General features: G+C 38.3%; 1 protein-coding gene across 2 annotated transcripts in view; it reads right to left on the minus strand.

Moving 5' to 3' along the window:
* Window positions 1–21,795, minus strand: part of FTO (FTO alpha-ketoglutarate dependent dioxygenase) — a 224,458-nt gene that overhangs the window by 180,227 nt on the left and 22,436 nt on the right. The window contains exons 1-2 of one of the 2 annotated variants that reach the window (XM_062499893.1): window positions 4,340–4,369; window positions 3,936–4,013 (exon numbers count right to left, since the gene is read on the minus strand). In XM_062499893.1, coding sequence (XP_062355877.1) covers window positions 3,936–4,013; window positions 4,340–4,363 — 102 coding nt within the window. In that variant the 5' untranslated portion in view covers window positions 4,364–4,369. Of the gene's footprint in view, window positions 1–3,935; window positions 4,014–4,339; window positions 4,370–21,795 lie in introns of those variants that run through there. The other variant, XM_062499892.1, reaches the window with a different exon arrangement.

Below are 21,795 nucleotides of genomic sequence, written 5' to 3' on the forward strand. Positions count from 1 at the left end.
TAAAATTAACAGATAAGGATGCACACTAGTGCCCTCCCTAAGAAGGGGTGTAATGTGAGTGTATCAGGCATCAACTAGCATTTGTGAAGCTCCTAAAGACTCACCTCACTTATTTCCTTTTGCCCAGAAATCAGTCAGTAGTGTAGAGAAAAGGCAGGTACTAATGGTGGTGTGGGGACACATAGTAAGGTAGACTGAGATCTGAAGGCATTGGGCAATGGGGCAAGAGCACATGGGTGCACAAAACTGATCTGCCAAATCTTTTATTAGCCTAATAGCTTACGTTCAAAGTGCTTTTAAAAAGACAAATAAAAAGTCACTGGCACAAAACACCACACTGACCTACAATCCATCTGTGAGCTCCTTCTGGTACAACTCAAACCCACTTTACTAGTACTATCTTCTTCCAAGTATCATTTGAACCTGCCTTTCAGGAAATTAATTTTAAAATCCAAAGAACGTGCCCTTAAAAAACACAAACCAGGCTGTAAGTATGCACATTTTCCACTGCATGAAAACAGACTTGCATCATAGTGTACTGTTATTCCCACAATACTGAAAAGCTGGCTTTATAGGATCATTTGTTTCTACTAAAAAGGAGAACATAAAAGGAAGCATATTTTTTAAATAATGATTACATATAATAAATCTTGGTTTATCTATAAACCTCACCACCATTCCTGGTGAATTTTTACAGTGAAGCTAACTCCTTTTCTTTACATATTCTTATGGTTCCAAAAACTAGCTTCCTGGGGGGGGGTCGGGGGACAACCCTGTAACAGTATCTACAGATAACAATTTCTGCAGATAACAATACATGCTTAGCTTCAAACACCAAAGCTTGAAAACAGTCCCAGATCTGTGTGAAGGTCCCTCTACAACCCCAGAACACAGGATCACAGCTTTCATTCAAAGAAGTGAATCCAAACTTGATAAACTACATTCACCTGAGTTTGCCAATAGCCTGAAATGATTCCTTTAAAGGTTCTGAACTGCCCCTTTTGTTTCTATCAGTGCTGTGTATCTCCAGCCTTTGAACAGTACAGTGAAAAAAATCCTTAAAAAAAACAGCTAATGAAATCAGTAACTGTAAATTTACAACTTGGAGCTATAGGCTGCAGTCAGATGTGAAGGTACAGGCTGATGGGAATCACAAATATTCTTTCATTAACTTACTTAAGATTGCCAGGATATTGTATGTTGTAAGATATAATGATTATTACTTCATGATTTCTTTCATTATGCAAATGCCCTGTATGAAGGAAAGAGCTCTGACAGTTCTACAGGAATACCCCAGTATTTCTTTCAGTAACTCTGTATATTGGACATACTCATAACACATTACATATGCTATTATAGTATATTTAAACAGTCACTAATACTACATATTTTTAAACCATTTATATGAAAATATAAATGCACTCAATTGCTGTCGTTAATCACACCCACAAAATTCCAAACAATTATTAGAAACAGAAGGAGGGAAATAACAATATGATGAAAAGCAATTAAATCCCTGAAAACATGCACTAGAAAGGAAGAACAGAGATTTTACTAAGGAAACAACATTGTATTCCCCTCCTGAACTACAGAGGTAATGCCTTGCACATTTTGCTGCCAGCCAAGTCAGAGGCCTGTTACCTTTGGGTAGTGCTTTAAGACCACATGCTTAAGTATTTTATCATTAAGGTATCTCAAAAGAAATCAGGAAGTGGAAACACATTTCCGACACATCACATGAAAACAGCCTGGTCTTCTTTAAATCCCCAACCAGTGCCTGTGCTGTGCCCTCCATAAGGAAAGAATTACAGGATCAGAACACAGGGTGACTGCTGGGTTCACACTGGACACCTTGTTGTTTTGGGGGATGGGGAAGGGCAGTAATCATGTACTCTGTGTTGTAACTCTGACAGCCAGTATTAAAGGTCAACTCACTGTTCACTCTGAAAGAAGTGGCAGCATTACAGGCAACTACAGCACTGGAAAAAAAAAAAAAAGCACATTTGATGCTCAAATCTTCTTGTGAATGTTACACACAGCATTTTAAATATGCTTTCATTTCTGATGGTGAAACTCAACAGAGAATCACCCTATGGACTTGAGTGAAAGAATAAAGTTAGGAATCAGCAATAAGGACCCTTGATATGTAAACTGCCACGTGCATCATGAAATGACAGTCTGTACTTCAAATATTTGTGAACTACCTTGTTACAGCCCCTTTCTTGTTCTGTACTGGCTTTAAACATTACATTGTTTCAGCTTATGGCTCAGGGCCCATTTCCAAATCCTTTATCAGGAAAAACACATTGTAAGAGGATGTCAGTGGAAGTTTTGCTTGTGATGGAATTTCTTACTTCTGTTCAGGCTGTACACTTCCATACCCGATGGGATAAGACAGGGTTTTTTTAGTTGCATCCTACCTAACTTTTTCAACATGTTCAAAGAATACTGTTTTATAAGAGGTAGATCCTTGAAGGAGTAGGGCAGGTCTGTCCAGGAAAAGACAGACTATAAAACTAAACTGTGTGTGATATTTTACTTTGCTGATTTGTTGTCTTCAAGCTCTCACCCTTCTTTTCCTCTCCAGCTGCAGTGCATTTAAGCATCATGGAACTTGCAATTTCTACAGCTGTGATTCCAGTAACATTTCATAACCACCACAGACTTCAAAAGGTGTTTGTGATGCTTATGATTAGCATATATACCTAAAAATATCTAGCATATGCACATACACTACATAAAAAGTATAATTCTATATTTGCAAAAAGAATGTATCAAAACTCTTTTAAAGATTGAACAGGTGTGATTTTACTGCTTATCTTGCTCCCATTTTCTTCTATATTTATGGGTTACTGACCCTGAGCAAATGAGAGTCCACTTCAGCAACCTTGGCTCCACCTTCTCTTTTCACATTAGCTCCATGAGAAGCTGAATTTACAAAGATGAGAGAAAGAAAAAAGATGCTGGGCACAGCAGCTCTTGGCAGCATCAGAGATAGAAGAGAACAAACAGGAGGGGATGTAATAGGACTAGGAAGGAGAAAAGTCAGCTGCCCAACTCTTAAAAGGGGGAAAAATTTCTTCATGAGCATAAAGACTGAAAAGAAAGTGTTTCAGTTTTTGTGTAAAGGAAAAAGAAATAATAAATCCATCTGTTTTGCTCTTACAAATTCTCCCAGCTCTTCTACATTTGCACATCTTTGAGCTGTATATCAACACAAGGCAGGCACCACTCCTGTGTCATGTCATGTGAGCATGGTCACTGGAGCTGTTCAAACAACCAGGTTATTCCTCATGCCTTTTCTCTTCCCATGATCCAATTTGATCTGATTGAACCTACCCTGAGTTTTGTATCTGATCTAGAGAGATCCAAGATACATGCAGGCAATTCTATTTATTCATTATATTCTAGCACACACTCACTCAGTTTACTGCTCACGTGGCTACTGGGCCTGATCTTACTTCTGCTTGGTTTCATGAGGCATTCCAGTTTCCATAGTTTATTTTGTAAACAAAGTATTAAAAACTACTTATTGTTAGAAAGTAGAATTAAGCCCCCTAACCTTTAAATTTCTATGTTAATATTCCCCCTATTTTGCCAAACGTGAGTTATAAAGGTCTCTTCACCACTCAGAAAAAATAAATTAAAAGAATGGTGACATGTATTTTGCTTCAACAAAGCAAGAAAAACTGTGATTAACTGTTATACATTACTTGCAGTGAGGGCACACACATAAAAATAAAGTTCACCAACTTCTCATTTGTGAATATCCCAGTTCTAGAGATCTTATTTCGCAGCACCTGGAAGTGCACTATCAGCCATCAGGATACCTTTTTTCATATCAGATTTCACAGTGTCTCTTTGAAGGAAGATTTATTTGTTGTTCACTGCAAACAGCCATTTTAGTTTAAAATGATTTAAAATAAATACATTACCAGCTGGTGGAAATCAGCATCGGATGGTGTCAGATATGGAAGTCTATTCTCACCAAGTTCTTCAAGAAGTTTTTTCTTCTGTTTTGGATGGGTAAAATTGAAACAGAAAATTAGACTAAAAACCAAGATATAAAGTATAAAAGTAGTTGCATTTAAATGGCAAAACTAGGTGCAATTACTTCTCTTACTACTTTCATTACTGGAAAATTAAATAAGGAAAAACAAATTTAAAAATAACCAGGAAACTTCTCTGCTTACAAAGCAGTAATTCAGTTTAGGTAGTTTTAGAGATCAGGAGTACTTTTACTCCCAAGTTCTTTTTTAGATAATCAATCCTTGTTACACTAATCAAATTTCAGCTCAGCCTTATGCTCTTCAGAACTATGCCTACTTTACAACTACACGTTAATTTCTTGTTTCCTTTCCATTTTCCTTTTTACTTCAATTTGTGCAGCTAATGGGTACAAAGCCCATATTTCATCAAATGGCTCAATAACCCACTTCATTAAAACAGTAAGCCCCAATGTTGGGGATACTCTAAAATAATTTCCTGAAATAGTTTATGAAAGAAAAGGAAATCACAATCTACTGTACCCCAAAGCCCCACAGCCTGACAATATTTAAAATGCCATCCTCAAGACCTGCCATCCCAGAGGCAGCCATAAATCCAGTTTGATGTTGGGAGTGCACAAAGAACCAGCTGCGTGTAAAAACAGGTTTCTTCTCTGTCCCCTTGTTCCCTTCACTCCATTTTTACTTCTGGTTTAGACTGACAGCATCTCCACCAATATTTAGCCAATGTGATCACTAATAAATTGCTAAGATAAAAGCCTGATGTCTCTCCAAACTGTATTTTTCCACGTTTTTATTAACCAAAATAGATTTTTTTTGTGGCACTATACAATTAATTGTGTTCATGATTTGCCACATGGAAGAGATGTGTGAAACATGGCATCAGAAATTTTTGAATGAAACAATCCTGATCCACGACAGAGCCATTTCACACTTCTCTACTCACAGACTAGCTCAACACTCAGTATAAGTACAGATTAACCAGAGTGTAAAAATTATTACAGTGGAAGTTCTAGCCTAGAAAATTAATAAACTCTTTCATCTACTACATCTTTCTTTTAGCTTGTAAGGATTGCTTCTTACAAACTTTGATTATTAACAAATTTCAACTTACTTGCAACTCAAAGATCCTAAAACTGAATCTGCCATAATTCTTAAATATATAACGGGATTCAAATTCTAATTTTTAATACAATATTTTCAACTACATAAACACTAGCATAAGAAACAACTCAATATTTTTATGTTGTAAGAGAAAGACCAGATGGAAAACTGTTTTTAAAAGAATATTAAGGGTATAATACAAAGGCAAACAGTAAGTTAAAAAAAGGTATGACTAACACTCATAAAACCAAGTTCAAAACAAGGTCAAAATAGATCTTCTGGCACTATTTTAAAAAGAAAGAGAAAACATCCCATGTATTAACTAACTCCTGGCTTATAAAAAACCACATGAACAAGGAAAGCTGAACTATGGAGTATAACTGTGCATTCTGTGACAATTAATTCCATTTATTCAAATTTAAACATCAAGAAAGGCGACAGAAGCTTAAAGTCAGGTGGAAGAGTAGAGGATTTTAAGGTTCATAGATCAGTGAAACTACGGTAAGAGCAGGTGGCTCTCACTCATCTCCACACTCACAATGGGCTGAGCACCATTTCTTAAACAAGCCTGAGAAGAGCAGCACTGACATTTCTGAACTAGTGACATAATTTCTTTATGTCCTCAGTTTTCTTTGGGGACAGGCTGTTGGTATGTTGACATGAAGTCATTGGTGAAACCCAGCAGATTGTAACTTCAGATTAAGTTGGCAGAAAATGAGACACTGATTTCCTGATTTTTCTAAAACAATTACACTCCTCTATTACTAAAAGCATGCCAAAATTTTATTACATAAAATTGCTGAAAATATTAGACTGGCTTTGTTATCTGTAACATAAACCATATTAAACTGCAGGTAAAATAAGATATTTTAACATAGACTCACATCTGTGAGAAGGAAAAAAAAAGTGGAAGAAGAGAGATTCTGACAATTTCTTTGTCAAGTATCAGGCTCTTGGCAAAAAGCACACAACATTAAAATGCACTCTCGTGTATAGGTAGTAGTAGTTCACATTTGATTGTCAGATCTGGCTAAGTGCTGCTCTTCAGCTTGATGTGCAGACTAATACACACAGCTGGGTGGTAGAATATGCTGCTCATCTCTTATGCAAGAAGCTGTCACACAGATGTCAAAAACATCAAGCTACTCACAAATACCTCCAAAAAGAAGGGGAAAAAAAAGAAAAAAGAAAAACTGAGTATCTGGCTATACCAGCTGGTATAAAAGTCTAAGCAGTGTTACATAAGCATTGTTTATTGGCTCCTCAAACACATAACCCCCTAAGTTAAAACTAAAGAAATGCTTCTACTTGAAGGTATTAGGTTTCTTAAAAAGCATTTTTCTAAATCTGATTTTTAAATTTAAAAAATTATCAATGGTGTACGTTTATTCAGATATTAAGATTATGTTTCTTATGTTTTAAAAAGCAAAGTAATTTTTACACAGATATTAAAGATGCCAGTACATGAAAGATAATGCAATGTGCACCATCCCCGTCACCATGCACTGCACTGCTTTAGAAACTTCACAGCGCTAGAAACATAGTTTAGAAATTTCATAGTGTTCATCTTGGGCCTTCACAAAGGCAAAAACCTCTGCAAATACTTATTTTGTGGGCTCATGTGAGTGTTACTGGAGCTATATTAAGTGACTCTGCAACGAAGATCAGAAACACAAGTGCCCAGTTTTAGAGCGTGCAATGAACATTCTGGAGACATTAATCTCTTCTCATTTATTAATCATAAATAGGATTACTAATGAGATGGTTGTAAAATTCAGCAAGTGGAATATTAATAATTGGAATCTCTCAATCACTATACATATAATTATTTATTTTTCCTGGTGAAGAGAAGTGGTGCCTTGTATGTCACAGAGCAAGAGAAGTAACAGAAACACAGCTAAGAGGTGAGGGTGCAGACAGGATGGTGTAGCAAGCTTTGGAACATCATCTCCACTCCCAGGCTACAACAGCCCCTCTGCCTCAACTCCTTTCATCAGGAGTTCTTAAAACATTGCCCATTTTTTCATCTTAAAAGGTTTGCTGACTGCCTGCTGCAGTTTTTATACTTCTGAGATTGCTTGGGACCAGAACTAGTAAAACACTTGCATTTTTTTGTTTTTAATGCAATCCAATATTTTTGAAGAAATTTCAGAGACAGATCTAAAAAGAGCCACTATTCAAAACATAAGAAAGTATGCCCTTTTCCAACAGTTTTCCCCAACAGTCTTTTGTTTTCTAAAAGGTTACCAGGTTTAGAATGCCTGAGAATGCCTATTGTAATGAAAGAAAGATCTGAATCACAGTTCAGATGCAAACCTTTGGTTTTTCAAAAATCTCTTTCCTTTACCCTTTTTACCCATATAAGAATGCCTGTTAGGTCCTGTGTTTCCCTTTCACTCTTTTTTTTTTTTTTCAAATCAACTCTAATGAGACACGTATTACTTTCAAATCCTGCATGAAGCGAAGGGCTAGTGCTCTGAAATGCTTAATAAACAATTTTATACAGGAGGAAGATTAAACATATAGCAAAAATTTTGTGACACAGTACTAAGACCCCATCAAGAAAAAAGGCACCATTTTACAGGAACTTCCAAAATATTACCTCCTAACAGCCTTTCACATGTTAGGGTGCTTTATAAAAAAAGAAAAAAAAAAAAAAGGGATAGTTTCTTAAGGAAGGAATGTGATTTTGAAGTTGACATTTATTTAAACTACAAGGCTTTCCAAGTGTTAGCTATTAAAACTTCATAGCTACCAAGATCATTCAAGTGGTTCACTAAAACAAGTTATGTCAGAAATGAACTTAGAGTAATAAAAAATACATTCTAAATGTACCATTACAGCTTTTATTTCTCCATTATCGCATATATTAGATTTCAGATTTTTTTTCCTTCAAATTATTTCTGTAAACTCTACATCAAAAGATCTTAAGGGTCTGGCCATTTTTACAGCACCATTTACTGATATGAAAATGTTATATTGCCAGTCTACTCTTCCTTACACTCAAGACTCACCAAAAACCTTGTTTGTGCCACATTCTACAATACAGCCTCTTAAAAAGTACTGGTAGACATATGACCATACTGTACCACACTTTGCATACTACAGGCTGCCTTCCTTGCACCCAATATTTATTAAGGGGAAAAATATGCATTATTATTATTATTAGTAGTAGTAGCAGTAGTAGTAAACTCATATTAAAAATATCTATGATGGTCTAGCAATATTTCATGCCCCATATATCCACTTGCTAATTACAGTATAATAAATCAGAGTTGCTATTTAATATAACCACAGTGAATCTTGTTCTTCCACTGAACAAACAGGTCCAGCTACAGAAGTAACAAAACGCAGTTCCAGTGACCTGGGCATGAAAAAAAATCACATAATGAACAATCCACTGCCATGCAAAGACCTCAGGTCTTACATCAGCATCTGTGAGTAGCTGTCTCAAAGACTGCTTGATATTCTCTGCTGTAAAGGTACTGTTTGGCTTTGCTTACTAATTTCAACCTCTCTTACCCTTTCTCATAAATCAACAGGCCAGGTTTTGGTTCACACACACACAGACCAGTCATGCATATGCACAACACATTCAACTGATGTAACTGAACTAAGAGTTAATTTATGCATTGAAGCAGCTTAGCAATGTGTGAAAAACGTCTGCTGCCAGCATCCCCTCCTTCCCCACCTTGAAGTGTTAAGGGCCCTTAATTGTTGTTTTACCCTACAGGAACATTGTCCCTTTGGCCAGTGGCTGTTAATGGAACAGAACTGGCAATTTCCTCACGTAGCTGAGTGTAGCTTTGTCACACATGGATTAGCACTGTAAGTAATCATAATAAAAATATGAAGTAATAAATAGTTCAAACACAGACACTGGGTTGACAAAATGTTCCTAAGGCCTCTGTATAATTCTGAATAAACCTCTGCTTCTTCTACCATCACTGCAAGCACCTTGACAAAATCATCCATGTCTTATTCCCTCCTAGCATTTGTGCATCCTCTTGCTGCAGGTACCAGTTAGTAAATGGGTCAGCTACAAGTATGAGGTGAGAAGTGAGAACATTCAAACTTTAAAATTATAGAATTTTAATCAGATCTCCAGTTTCTTCTTAGACATATGGACACAAGATCACACATATACTTAAGAAAACATTTCACAGTGTGTAGTTCAACATGGCTGTGAATCCTTATGAGTACTTAAGGACACTGAGGCATGTCTGCATGTCATTCTTTGCACAGTTTCTAAAAGCCAATAGATTCTGAGACCAGATTTCTTAATCTAACAAATCCAAACCAGCTCACCTCCAAAGAATCAGCAGACAGAAACCTTAGTGACTGTTATCAATAACTGATTCTGCATGATTTAACAAAAACACCCCTACACACCCAGTCCCAAGAAACCAAGGAGGTTTGATCAGTTGTGAAACACTAAGCAACAGTATGTGACAGACAAAAGAGTCAATAAAGATTAAAGACAGATAAAATAAAAACTATAATGAGGGTAAATGTTGAAACAATGATACATTTGGTGCTGCTGTTCATCTCATGTTCTAATGACATGAAGATATTGATGGTTCTAACTTCCATGGAAATCTATTACCAGGACACATGGCACTAGACCTCTGTAGCCTTAGGAGCTGCATATTATGCTCAAGAATGGAAAATAATGCTGACATGGTGCTATTTCTCCCTGAAGGACTCAAGGAAACAGAAAGAAACATTAAGAATTTCTACATTATTTTGGGAAATACTGCATATCTGCAAGGTGGAATTGCACAAACCTCACTGGGATTCACTATCTAATTAATGTAGCTAACTAAGCAAACACACTGCCCAACAGCCATGGAACAGACCAAGGACCTCCAGACTGAAACCCAAGGGCTGATAGCACTAAAATGCAGACTTAGAACCTTTGCAACAGGCTCATAACTTCTGTAGATATAGACAAAGAACTTTCCAATACCAACACTGGTAGGTCACACTAATACAGTTTTTCAGAACTACCAGCAAAACTAAAGATAAAAGAAATTTTCTTGCAGCTTTTCATCATTTCCAGAAAATAACATGCCTGACAGGATTGCTGGTCTAAATATATACTGATAAGTAATGGTAGAAGTAGCCAATGTCTAACAAGAACATTTTAAAAAGGGGATAAAACTCCAAGTGTTAAAATACCACCCAGAAGATAAAGCAGCCAAAAGTGATGTAAAAAGTAGATAAAAAAAAAGCACAGATATTTCCTTAAATACTTCAGTTTTGCATCAAATGCAGCTTCTAACCTGCCCTTGGTGACACTGCAGAAGATAGTGTTAATGTAGAAAGAGCAGGTGTAAAGTGCAAATGCATGTGACATGCAATCGGCTACAAGGAAGATCAATAAGGAGCTAGAGCATTAAATTTCACATACTGTAACTGTCATGCCCATTACACAGTATTTGAACATCTTTGCAGGCCATTACAAAAGTGTTGATTCTTTGTATTTTTTACAGAACCAAATTATTTTCCAGAGATTTTATTAACGCAATAAGCACTATGGAAGTCTAAAAGCACTTAACAAACTTGGTGAAATCTGAAGACTTTCACAGCCTTCCAAGACATCATATGTACATATTTGCAGAATGCATAACTGTATTCTTCACTGCAGAATGAAAAGACAGGAAGATGGTTTAAAGCCTTGCACATAAAAGGAAATGTATTCCAGGAACATTTTTTCTTTTCTATTAGTCACATTTCACCACAAACACAGCTGATGTATTTTAAAGGAGTCATTTACAATAGAACTCTGAAGAGTGTGTGCCACAATTAACAAAATCATTGCCAAAAGAATGCACCAAAGGAAGGGCTATGCCAGTTCCCTGGGCTTTGGCTGCAGAAGCAGCACCAGACTTCTTGCCTCGTGCTTTTTGCCTCTGCTCTTCCATCTTTGTGCTTTGCCCTTTTCAAGGACATGATAAATTTTCCTTCCAACATTTCTCACTAGAGGAGGCCTTGAGCAGAAGCTTTGTGGAATTCTCCCTCCTCCTTAAAGGTAACCATCAGTGATGTGTAGTCAAGGTTATAATAAATCCACTCTCAACATCTTTCCAAAACAGCCCAACAAAGATGTCATTTTTGAAGACACACAGGGGAACAGCGTTTATGCATCATTTAACAAAGTATTTTAAGGGATATAAAAATTAGAGATCATATTATGCACATAAATGTAGCATAACAAAATTTGTGTGAGTGTATTGAGTGAGATGAAGTGCAATTTGTAATATTTTACACAACTGGACCAGAGAATCCTTGAGGTCCCCTTACAACCTGGTATTTTATGATTCTATGATTTATGAGAGTGACGTGTGTAACAAATGCACAGACATGGGTTTGTATTTATTACATACTGATTTCCTAACTTTGCATGCACTACACCATCAGTCATAATGGAAACACTCAGAAACCTAAATACTACAGTTGTTGACTCAACTTTATAACAAGACAACTATTAATGAAATACTGTTGGATTGAATTCGAGCATATAAATTAAAGAAAGATATTGCTATATGGTTTGCTGAAAAAAGGGTGTTTTGTTGTTTTTTTTTAGCAAAAGTAATTTAAAGAAAAACTTCACAGTGAATGATTCAGACTTGGTTAATTTTGAAGCTTGAAGGCTTTGTTTTGTTCATAGTCTCTGAAATAAGCCACATGGGGAACAGAAAGCTAACATCTACATGTTAAGTTGGCAGGCAACAATTAGCAAGATTCAGGGTCTGAAATGTTGGACAAGTTCAAACCAGAAATAGGGTGCACAATTGAAAGAAAGGATAATTAGGCATTGGAGGAGTTACCTCTGTGAAACCTGCATTCTTCCTCATGGGAATTTTTTCTTATATCAAGTTTGGAAGTTTTTCTAAATGAGTGGCTCCCAAACTATTTAGAGCATCAGACTTCATAGAATCATTCGTATTTTTTTAACAAGTTCTGCACATACAGCCTATCAAAATAAACTGAAGGCAGCAGAGCCACACTGAGTGAAAGTTTGATGCATCTCATTCCTCAGTTTGGTTTTGATTAATCACTTTGCCAGCCACTACTAGTCAGTGAACCAGGAGACCTTGGTGTTAGAAATTCTCTTCTGCCTCACAATCCTAAAAAACAGGAGTTAGTTGGGATTTGTATTTCAGAGTACTGAGAACATTTACAGTACTATAATAAGGTTAAAAAACCACAGCTAAAAGAAAGGCTTCTCACATTTTATTCTTAAACTATCTTTGCACAACCTAAATAGTGTTAGGGTATACTAAGTGGTAAAATACAAGACAACAGTGATGTGCAGTGAAAGGAGTAAATCTCTACTAAGCCATTTTCTTTGTGCCAAATCCAAGTGAATTTTATAATGCAAATCAACATTTTGCTTAAGAATACATTTGTTGAGCAAACTTAAGAACTCCCACCTTTCCAAATAATGCTGTTTTAATAAAGCTATTCTGACTTATGAAAAGGCTAATACTTAATATCCAGTTTTCCTTTCTATTATTTGCATATACAGACCTTATTTCTCATTTACTTTTCCCCTCACTTGAAATGTTCAGATATAATTTTGCAGAGCAGCACTACTCAACTAAAATGAAAACACACAAAAAATACTTAAGCCTTCCTTGTACATTTGTTCAGGGAAAACTTGCCTGTCCTTTCTCCACATAGACTTACATCCCTAACTGGTCTAAGATTCTAAATAATCCTACTTCTACCTCTGCCTGTATTTTGAGAACGTGAAGTAGTACAGTAATAAATCTTTTCAAAATCATCTCTTCTCCATGTTATTCTCAAATAAAAGGCTGGATTTCTGAAGATGAGAGAGAGGCTGGCACACAGAGGACCATTCCAGATTTTAACCATTTCAACTCTCCTTTGCCCTACTTTTTCCCTTCTGCTGACAAAATATCGTAGACTTACACTACAGCATGTTTCTTCTGCCAAATTTAATAAAGAAACAATTCCTACCAAGAGTACTAACTCACTCTAGAATGGCTTGGATTGGTTGTCTAAACAAAGGAAGAAGAGGGGCAGGCATACTGATCCACAATTTACTAAAGCTGTAGCAGGCTGATAGGAAAATACAGACATGTTTAATGAACTGTGTGGTGACAATCAAAATTGAATCCATTAAATGACCCAGTAAATAAAAAGCACCAAATAGCTTCTGATTGTATTTTTAAGTAAATATCTGTCTAGGATATATAAGAACATTATAAAAATGCCCATAGTAAATTAGTACAAGTGAAGGAACAGTGAGAAAATATAAAAACCCTTTATATAAAGAGATACAAGCACACAAAAAAATAATCCTAATGTGGAAGTAAAACTTGACAAAGAGAAGGATTGTTCTGAACTGTCATAAAATTAAAGGCACATGGGAAAAAGTCTCCATCCAACTGAAAATACTGCAGACATCTTAAAATCTAAACTCTCTTGCTTCCTTAAAGGACACGTCAAAGACAACAATAAATAAATTTCACTTCCTTCAGAATGTCTACAAGGACTGGAGTCAACCATTTTATAATTTGATAGCGGTTTTGTATGTTGGGGTACTCTCAACCTGAAATTCAAAAACCTAGGCCACCCTTTCTGACACGTAGCCTGCACGTCTGTGTTAAAACCACCTGAGTGACAGCAGCTCAGTTGCATTAATAAGGGAGGCTGAGGGCAAGCAATTGACACTAAGAGAAAGCTGCCAGACCCACCTTTGTTCTTATTTGCTGGCTTAACATGCTGTATTACTTCCCCTTCTACAATGGAATTGTTTCAGCAGTAACTAGAATTCAAGAAGGGCTGAATGAAAAAAAAAAATAACAACATAGGATTTAAAAAATATATATATTTTCAAAGGGAGGATTTAAAAATTAAATAACAGACAACTGCAAGAGTTTATGACCCACATTTGGCACTACATATGCTCCAACTAAACTAGTGACAAAGGCTTGACAGTCTCCGTGCAGAGCTGAACTTCCACATGAAATATGCCTCAAACCACTGTTAGTTGTGCTAATTCATTATATAAGAATTCAATTAAATTTCTACTTAGGAGTTTAAGTGAAAAAAGACTTGATAATTTTGGGAACCCTTAACTTTATCAGGCCCTGCATTTGGAAAGAACCATGATGAGGATCCCTACTCACAGCATTTATTCAGGAACCTTTTCTTTTTATTTCCACCACAAGAATTTTAAGCAAAATAATTTTCAGCTAGGAAAAGGCAAAAAAAAAAAAAAAAAAAAAAAAAAAAAAAAAAAAAAAAAGTACTGTTTAACTCCGAATTCTTACCTTTATTTTCATACTGAGCAGACAAACTTTGAACATCACGAGAGCAGAGATCCCCTTTAATAAGCATATGGGAATTGTTCCTCTAGAAGAAGGTACAGTGATCTCTACCAAACTTCATGGAGAACTAGAACAGGCTCCTAAAGCCTGCCCTTGGTAAAAGATACTGTACTCGAATTTCTGTAGCTCCTCATTTAATTTCTCCTTTTTTGTTCTTTAAGTTGACAAGTTAAGTGTTCTGTGCTTATAAGTTTTCAATAGCCTATTAGAAAAAGACTCAAATTTGTTTGCATTACACACCACGGGGATTAAAAAGAAGTTAATATATATCTATTCAGAACTATTGTGCAGAAAATAGCTGTGTTGTACAGGGCTTAGGCTGTGACCCGCTTAACTTTATTCACAGAATGCACAATCCATCACGTACAAAAACAGAGCAAAGTGTGAGGTGTTGGTAAGTACCGCTGTTAGCGAGAAATTCTGCTAATTATTACACCAAATAAGCACAGTCAACAGGCCAGAGCTGTGAGAGGGCATGTTTCAGGGCATTAAATGGCTGCCAGGGATGGAGATGAATACATTACACTATGCCCTTTACCAATAAAACAATTTCCCTGACGCTCGGCAGTGCCGGAGCGGCAGTGCGGGCACGGGCGATGTTCCAGTGCCACCTAGTGACACTAACCCTCAGCAGGGTCAGCACAACACCTCTGAAACCTGTCTGAACTGCGGCAGGGACAGCACAACACCTCTGAAACCTGTCTGAGCCCCGGCAGGGACAGCACAACACCTCTGAAACCTGTCTGAGCCCCGGCAGGGACAGCACAACACCTCTGAAACCTGTCTGAAACCCACAGGGACAGCACAACACCTCTGAACCCTGACTGAGCCCCAGGAGGGACAGCACAACACCTCTGAAACCTGTCTGAGCCCCGGCAGGGACAGCACAACACCTCTGAAACCTGTCTGAGCTCCGGCAGGGACAGCACAACACCTCTGAAACCTGTCTGAGCTCCGGCAGGGACAGCACAACACCTCTGAAACCTGACTGAGCTCCAGGAGGGACAGCACAACACCTCTGAAACCTGTCTGAGCTCCGGCAGGGACAGCACAACACCTCTGAACCCTGACTGAGCCCCGGCAGGGACAGCACAACACCTCTGAACCCTGACTGAGCCCCAGAAGGGACAGCACAACACCTCTGAACCCTGACTGAGCCCCAGAAGGGACAGCACAACACCTCTGAAACCTGACTGAGCCCCAGAAGGGACAGCACAACACCTCTGAAACCTGTCTGAGCCCCGGCAGGGACAGCACAACACCTCTGAAACCTGTCTGAGCTCCGGCAGGGACAGCACAACACCTCTGAAACCTGTCTGAGCTCCGGCAGGGACAGCACAACACCTCTGAAACCTGTCTGAGCCCCAGGAGGGACAGCACAACACCTCTGAAACCTGTCTGAGCTCCAGCAGGGACAGCACAACACCTCTGAAACCTGTCTGAGCTCCGGCAGGGACAGCACAACACCTCTGAAACCTGTCTGAGCCCCAGGAGGGACAGCACAACACCTCTGAAACCTGTCTGAGCCCCAGCAGGGACAGCACAACACCTCTGAAACCTGTCTGAAACATACAGGGTCAGCACAACACCTCTGAAACCTGTCTGAGCCCCGGCAGGGTCAGCACAACACCTCTGAAACCTGTCTGAGCCCCGGCAGGGACAGCACAACACCTCTGAAACCTGTCTGAGCCCTGGCAGGGACAGCACAACACCTCTGAAACCTGTCTGAGCTCCGGCAGGGACAGCACAACACCTCTGAAACCTGTCTGAGCTCCGGCAGGGACAGCACAACACCTCTGAAACCTGTCTGAGCCCCAGGAGGGACAGCACAACACCTCTGAAACCTGTCTGAGCCCCAGGAGGGACAGCACAACACCTCTGAAACCTGTCTGAAACATACAGGGTCAGCACAACACCTCTGAAACCTGTCTGAGCTCCGGCAGGGACAGCACAACACCTCTGAAACCTGACTGAGCCCCAGGAGGGACAGCACAACACCTCTGAAACCTGTCTGAGCCCCAGGAGGGACAGCACAACACCTCTGAAACCTGTCTGAGCCCCGGCAGGGACAGCACAACACCTCTGAAACCTGTCTGAGCCCCGGCAGGGACAGCACAACACCTCTGAAACCTGTCTGAGCTCCGGCAGGGACAGCACAACACCTCTGAAACCTGTCTGAGCCCCGGCAGGGACAGCACAACACCTCTGAAACCTGTCTGAGCCCCAGGAGGGACAGCACAACACCTCTGAAACCTGTCTGAGCCCCAGGAGGGACAGCACAACACCTCTGAAACCTGTCTGAGCTCCGGCAGGGACAGCACAACACCTCTGAAACCTGACTGAGCCCCAGCAGGGACAGCACAACACCTCTGAAACCTGTCTGAGCTCCAGGAGGGACAGCACAACACCTCTGAAACCTGTCTGAGCCCCAGGAGGGACAGCACAACACCTCTGAAACCTGTCTGAGCCCCAGGAGGGACAGCACAACACCTCTGAAACCTGACTGAGCCCCAGGAGGGACAGCACAACACCTCTGAAACCTGTCTGAGCCCCAGGAGGGACAGCACAACACCTCTGAAACCTGTCTGAGCTCCAGCAGGGACAGCACAACACCTCTGAAACCTGTCTGAGCCCCGGCAGGGACAGCACAACACCTCTGAAACCTGTCTGAGCCCCAGGAGGGACAGCACAACACCTCTGAAACCCGTCTGAGCTCCGGCAGGGACAGCACAACACCTCTGAAACCTGTCTGAAACCCACAGGGACAGCACAACACCTCTGAACCCTGACTGAGCCCCAGGAGGGACAGCACAACACCTCTGAACCCTGACTGAGCCCCAGGAGGGACAGCACAACACCTCTGAAACCTGTCTGAGCTCCAGCAGGGACAGCACAACACCTCTGAAACCTGTCTGAGCCCCAGGAGGGACAGCACAACACCTCTGAAACCTGTCTGAGCTCCAGCAGCTTTGGACAGTTTTTGTCATTGATTTTAGGAAAATATTTCATCAACTATTTATTTAATATATATTTTTATACCTCCCCTCTGCTTTGTATAGTCTCTTACCATACTCTTTTTGTCTGGAGTGCTTTCAGAGCTTAATAAAGTGTTCTAGAGCCTGCACACTTGCACATCTTTCCTTGCTTGCATGTTGACACTTTGTGTACTCCTGCCATCGTATTTATTGTCACTACAATAGTTACAGCCACCCCCATCTCCGTTACCCTGGTTCTAATCTGCAGCTCAATATTGAACTTTATGCAAACAAACTAAACTCAGCAGCACTGAGTTCACAACCTTACTCATGAAAAACCATGAAGAGTTGAAAATACATTTAATGATGAATATAAACTGATGTGTTAATACCAGTGCAATTGTCTACCAAGTAAAAAGATTCACTTACATGCTGAGATCAAGTTAAAACCATAGATTGAAAAAAGGATGCTAGTACAATCCCTACTGTTAGTCTCTACATTTTTATTTCACAACATTTTTACAGGAAAAGGCAAGAAAAAGTCTATGCTCTCTAGCTATTTAGCACATGGAAGCATTTATTTATGGACACCCTATATATATAGATGACTAAATTAAAAATGCTACATCTGAATCCCACGTCTATCATCATGAAATGAATAGCAATATATTAATACTTTATAGTACTAATTTCAGCAGAAAATCACCCTCAACCAAGCTGCTTCCTATTACTGGCATTAAATTTCCATGACTCAAATCTCATGACTCCCAATTTCATGTGCTTCAATAAACTAAGCAAAAATAATGTACTTCAGCATATGTAGAACTAACTGAATACTACAAAACAAGGAGGAAAAAAATACCAAAAAATCCACACCAGGCAGACTTACTGTTAACAGGAGGACACCAAGTGAATCTTTTGATTGAAATATGACTTGTATCACAAAATGCTTAGAGATTACTTTAAAAATAATTTCACCAAATTCTGAAGTCACAAGAAGTGCGAGGGGCGAGAATGAAGAGGAGGAATAGCAGCTTTTAAAACACTGCTCATGAAAACATTACTGAGGCTGCAATAGACTGACATATGCAAAGTTTGTCTAATTTAATTTCCCCATGACAAACTCTGTGAAATAGAAATATAAAACTTCAGCAAAGTTTTGTATGTTCTCAGGTCCTGACCAGCACATGGTCTAAACCTTGACGGTTATATGAGAAACACAGAATCTCATTCAGTTACGCATCTTCATCAGGAAACCCTGAAGTTATGTGTGATGAAAGAAGTTTCTGAAGCTAGAATTCTCATTTTGATGGTTAGATTAGGACAATACAACTGCATGGACTAAACCTTCCAATGTATTAGGCAAACCGTTCTGATGTGAAGTGTGTGAATACTGCTAAAAAGCCCTTAGAAATCTAAATTTAGTACTAAAAGCCCTTAGAAATCCAAATGGGAGAAGCTTCACTCAGAGAGTGATCAGCATATTGTAAATACACGTTTGGAAACCTTTACTGTAAATACACTTTAATGTATTATTAAATGTATAATTATGTATTATAATTAAATATATAATTAATATAATTAATTTATAATTAATATTTAAATAGTATCAAAATATTTTTAAATTTAATTAATTATATTAATAATTAATTAGAAAGATAATTACATTTATAATTAATGCATTATTTAATACACAAGCATTTGAATCTATACCCTACTTTAAGACCTAAACTGCTGTCACAAGAATCAGCATTGTCCCTATTTTAAATATGAAGTTAAAAAAGGAAGACAAACTTGTTCCTTATGTGTCATACAGAGTTCTGCTCATGGCTTCTCAACTGCTCTTCCAGATTCAAAGGATGTACTCGTACTTTCTGGAGCATTTTCACTGCTCTGACACCTTGGAAAGCTCAATGAGCAGACGGGGGAAGACGTGCTGATACACAGCAATGAGAAATGGTGAGGAAGTGTAGAGACCACAACACAAAGAAGGCAGCATTAAAGCAAAAAGCAAATGTAACCCCCTGTTTACCACAGCAATGAACAAAAAAGTCCAAAGTCTGATTGACACTGAAGCATTATTGTTCAAGCTTTTAAGAACCTGTTGTTTTATTGTTTTTATAAGAATACCTCATTATTGCTAACACGGAGGCTGTGTTAGAAAGAAAAAAGGATTTAGAGTTAGCTCCTGATCAGCATGTTACACGTTTTAATCCAAAAAGATTCCAAACTAGTAGTTTCCTTGAAAAACACATATAGGTCATCTATTCCAAAACAGGTATTGTTTCTTAATGATGCTGAGATGTCCTCTGAAAAGCCAGGGGTACACTCCTGTACTAGATTCCAGATTCAATCTGAAATTTAAATGCTGCATCATTTCCAGTTCTTGATATTCAAAAAACAAACAAGGAATATGGTTCAAGTTTTAGACAGTGAAATGAGCCCACTTGGGTTTATCTTAAGTGCAGTCCCCACTCAAAACATCTCAGCTCACATCCACTAGCATCAGGTTATCAATATTCTAGCTCTGTAGCCCACATCAATTTTACAGCCACAGAGGAATGCTCCTCAGAACAGCTATCACCTGCATATTTTTTCCCTCAAAGAAAAACTCCTCCAAGAAGAAAACACACATTAAATTTCTGTCACATTCCTTTTGCAAAGCATATCGTCCACATATTTGCAGGAATATAACCATTTTTTCCCTCTTGCAATATACCAGCCCTTTCCTCCACAGGATTAAGATTCTTTCCTTAAAAGCTGTACAAATGTATTTGCCCTTGTATCTCAAGAAATGCTTGATTGACCAATGCTCAACTGCTCATATGCCTTAAGACATTCTAGATCTTCACAGTTATTCATTTTCTCAAATGAGGCAGATTATTCATGGACATTGATTGGATACCCATGCCGAAGCCACTGCTAAGAAAGGAACTGCCCAGCCTCTTTTCAACTAGAAGTTTCCCTCATCCACTTCCAAAGAATTATCTTTGCCATAAAATATTGAATCAAAGCAAAAACCAACCTTACTGATGATTTAAAGGAACAAATTCCAGAACTGTGGTCTGTGTTCTCTTTTGCTGTGACAAGAAAATGAATGTATGACAAAATGGCTTGATAGCACTCAGTTTCAGTTCATTTTCAATATTAATTTGTTTTAATTTCATGACATGACACATTATTAAATGCAAGCAGGCTTGTCATAGTAATACAAACTTCATACAGTATTTTAAAAAAATCAGTTTACTGTCACCATTGTTTTATTTCTTTCCTATAAGTGAAAGGTTTTTGAAATCATTTGGAAGGACAAAAACCTCTAACAAAATTCAGATGTTCCTCAGTATAAAAATTGTTAGCCTATGCTTCTGATAAAGCAATTTCCTTTTAAAACTATGTGTGAATCAAGCATTACCTATTTTAACAAGTCCAGTGCAAGGAATACCAACTGTTCTACAATCATAATTTGCAGGTTCCCTCAAAAAACAAAACAAGGGCACATAAACAAATATCCTGCACTTCAAGAACTCCGGAATCAATAAAATGGATTTACTCCTATGAAACTGCTCAGCAGTGGAGAGGGCAGGAGGACTTCTTGCTTTCATCAACTCTTTCAGGCACAGCCACAGTACAACATTTTTAGGACACAGTTCTCCAGACAGTTCCTATGTTAGAAAATTCAATGTGAAACTGAGGTAAGGCAAAGTAGAGTGAATCTGGGCTTTTGATAACAGGTTAAAAATCTACCTTGGTTAATATTAAGTATTTAGTTATTATCAAATTATCAATTCTTATTTCTGAACTCAGTAATTGTTTTTGCATTATGGTAGTTATGGAATGATATTGGCACCTGGAGATTACACCGATAAAGTCCTGAAAATTGTCTTGTATGACAGTAGATCAAAATATCTGTCTTACAGAGAAACACTGCTAGTTATTAATAAAAAGATGTCCTATAGAAAGGTATACTATATCACACTGGGGTTTACCCACCTTACTGCAGAGACAGTCTCTTTTCTGCTGTCAAAATGCTTTTGCTATATGTAAATATTTAATGTTATTACCATCATTCACTCAGTGCTCATATTGTCTGTTCAAGCATCTATTACTGTCTGCTAGATACACTCGAGGATAACACTTATTCATGTCTGCTGCTCAGTCACATGCAGGCCCCACTTCTCAAAGATTCTTCCAAGTTCCATAATTTATTAAACACTGCACAAAGGCCTGTATCGTTTGCAGGATTTTACTTGTGCAAGTGAAAGCACTGAATGCATCCAAAAGGCTGCATTAGTTTATACAACACCAAGACTGAACTTTAATCCAGGGTTTTGTAACTAATTTCAG

Source organism: Cinclus cinclus, chromosome 11 (genome assembly GCF_963662255.1).
Source record: "Cinclus cinclus chromosome 11, bCinCin1.1, whole genome shotgun sequence".
Lineage (NCBI taxonomy): Eukaryota > Metazoa > Chordata > Aves > Passeriformes > Cinclidae > Cinclus > Cinclus cinclus.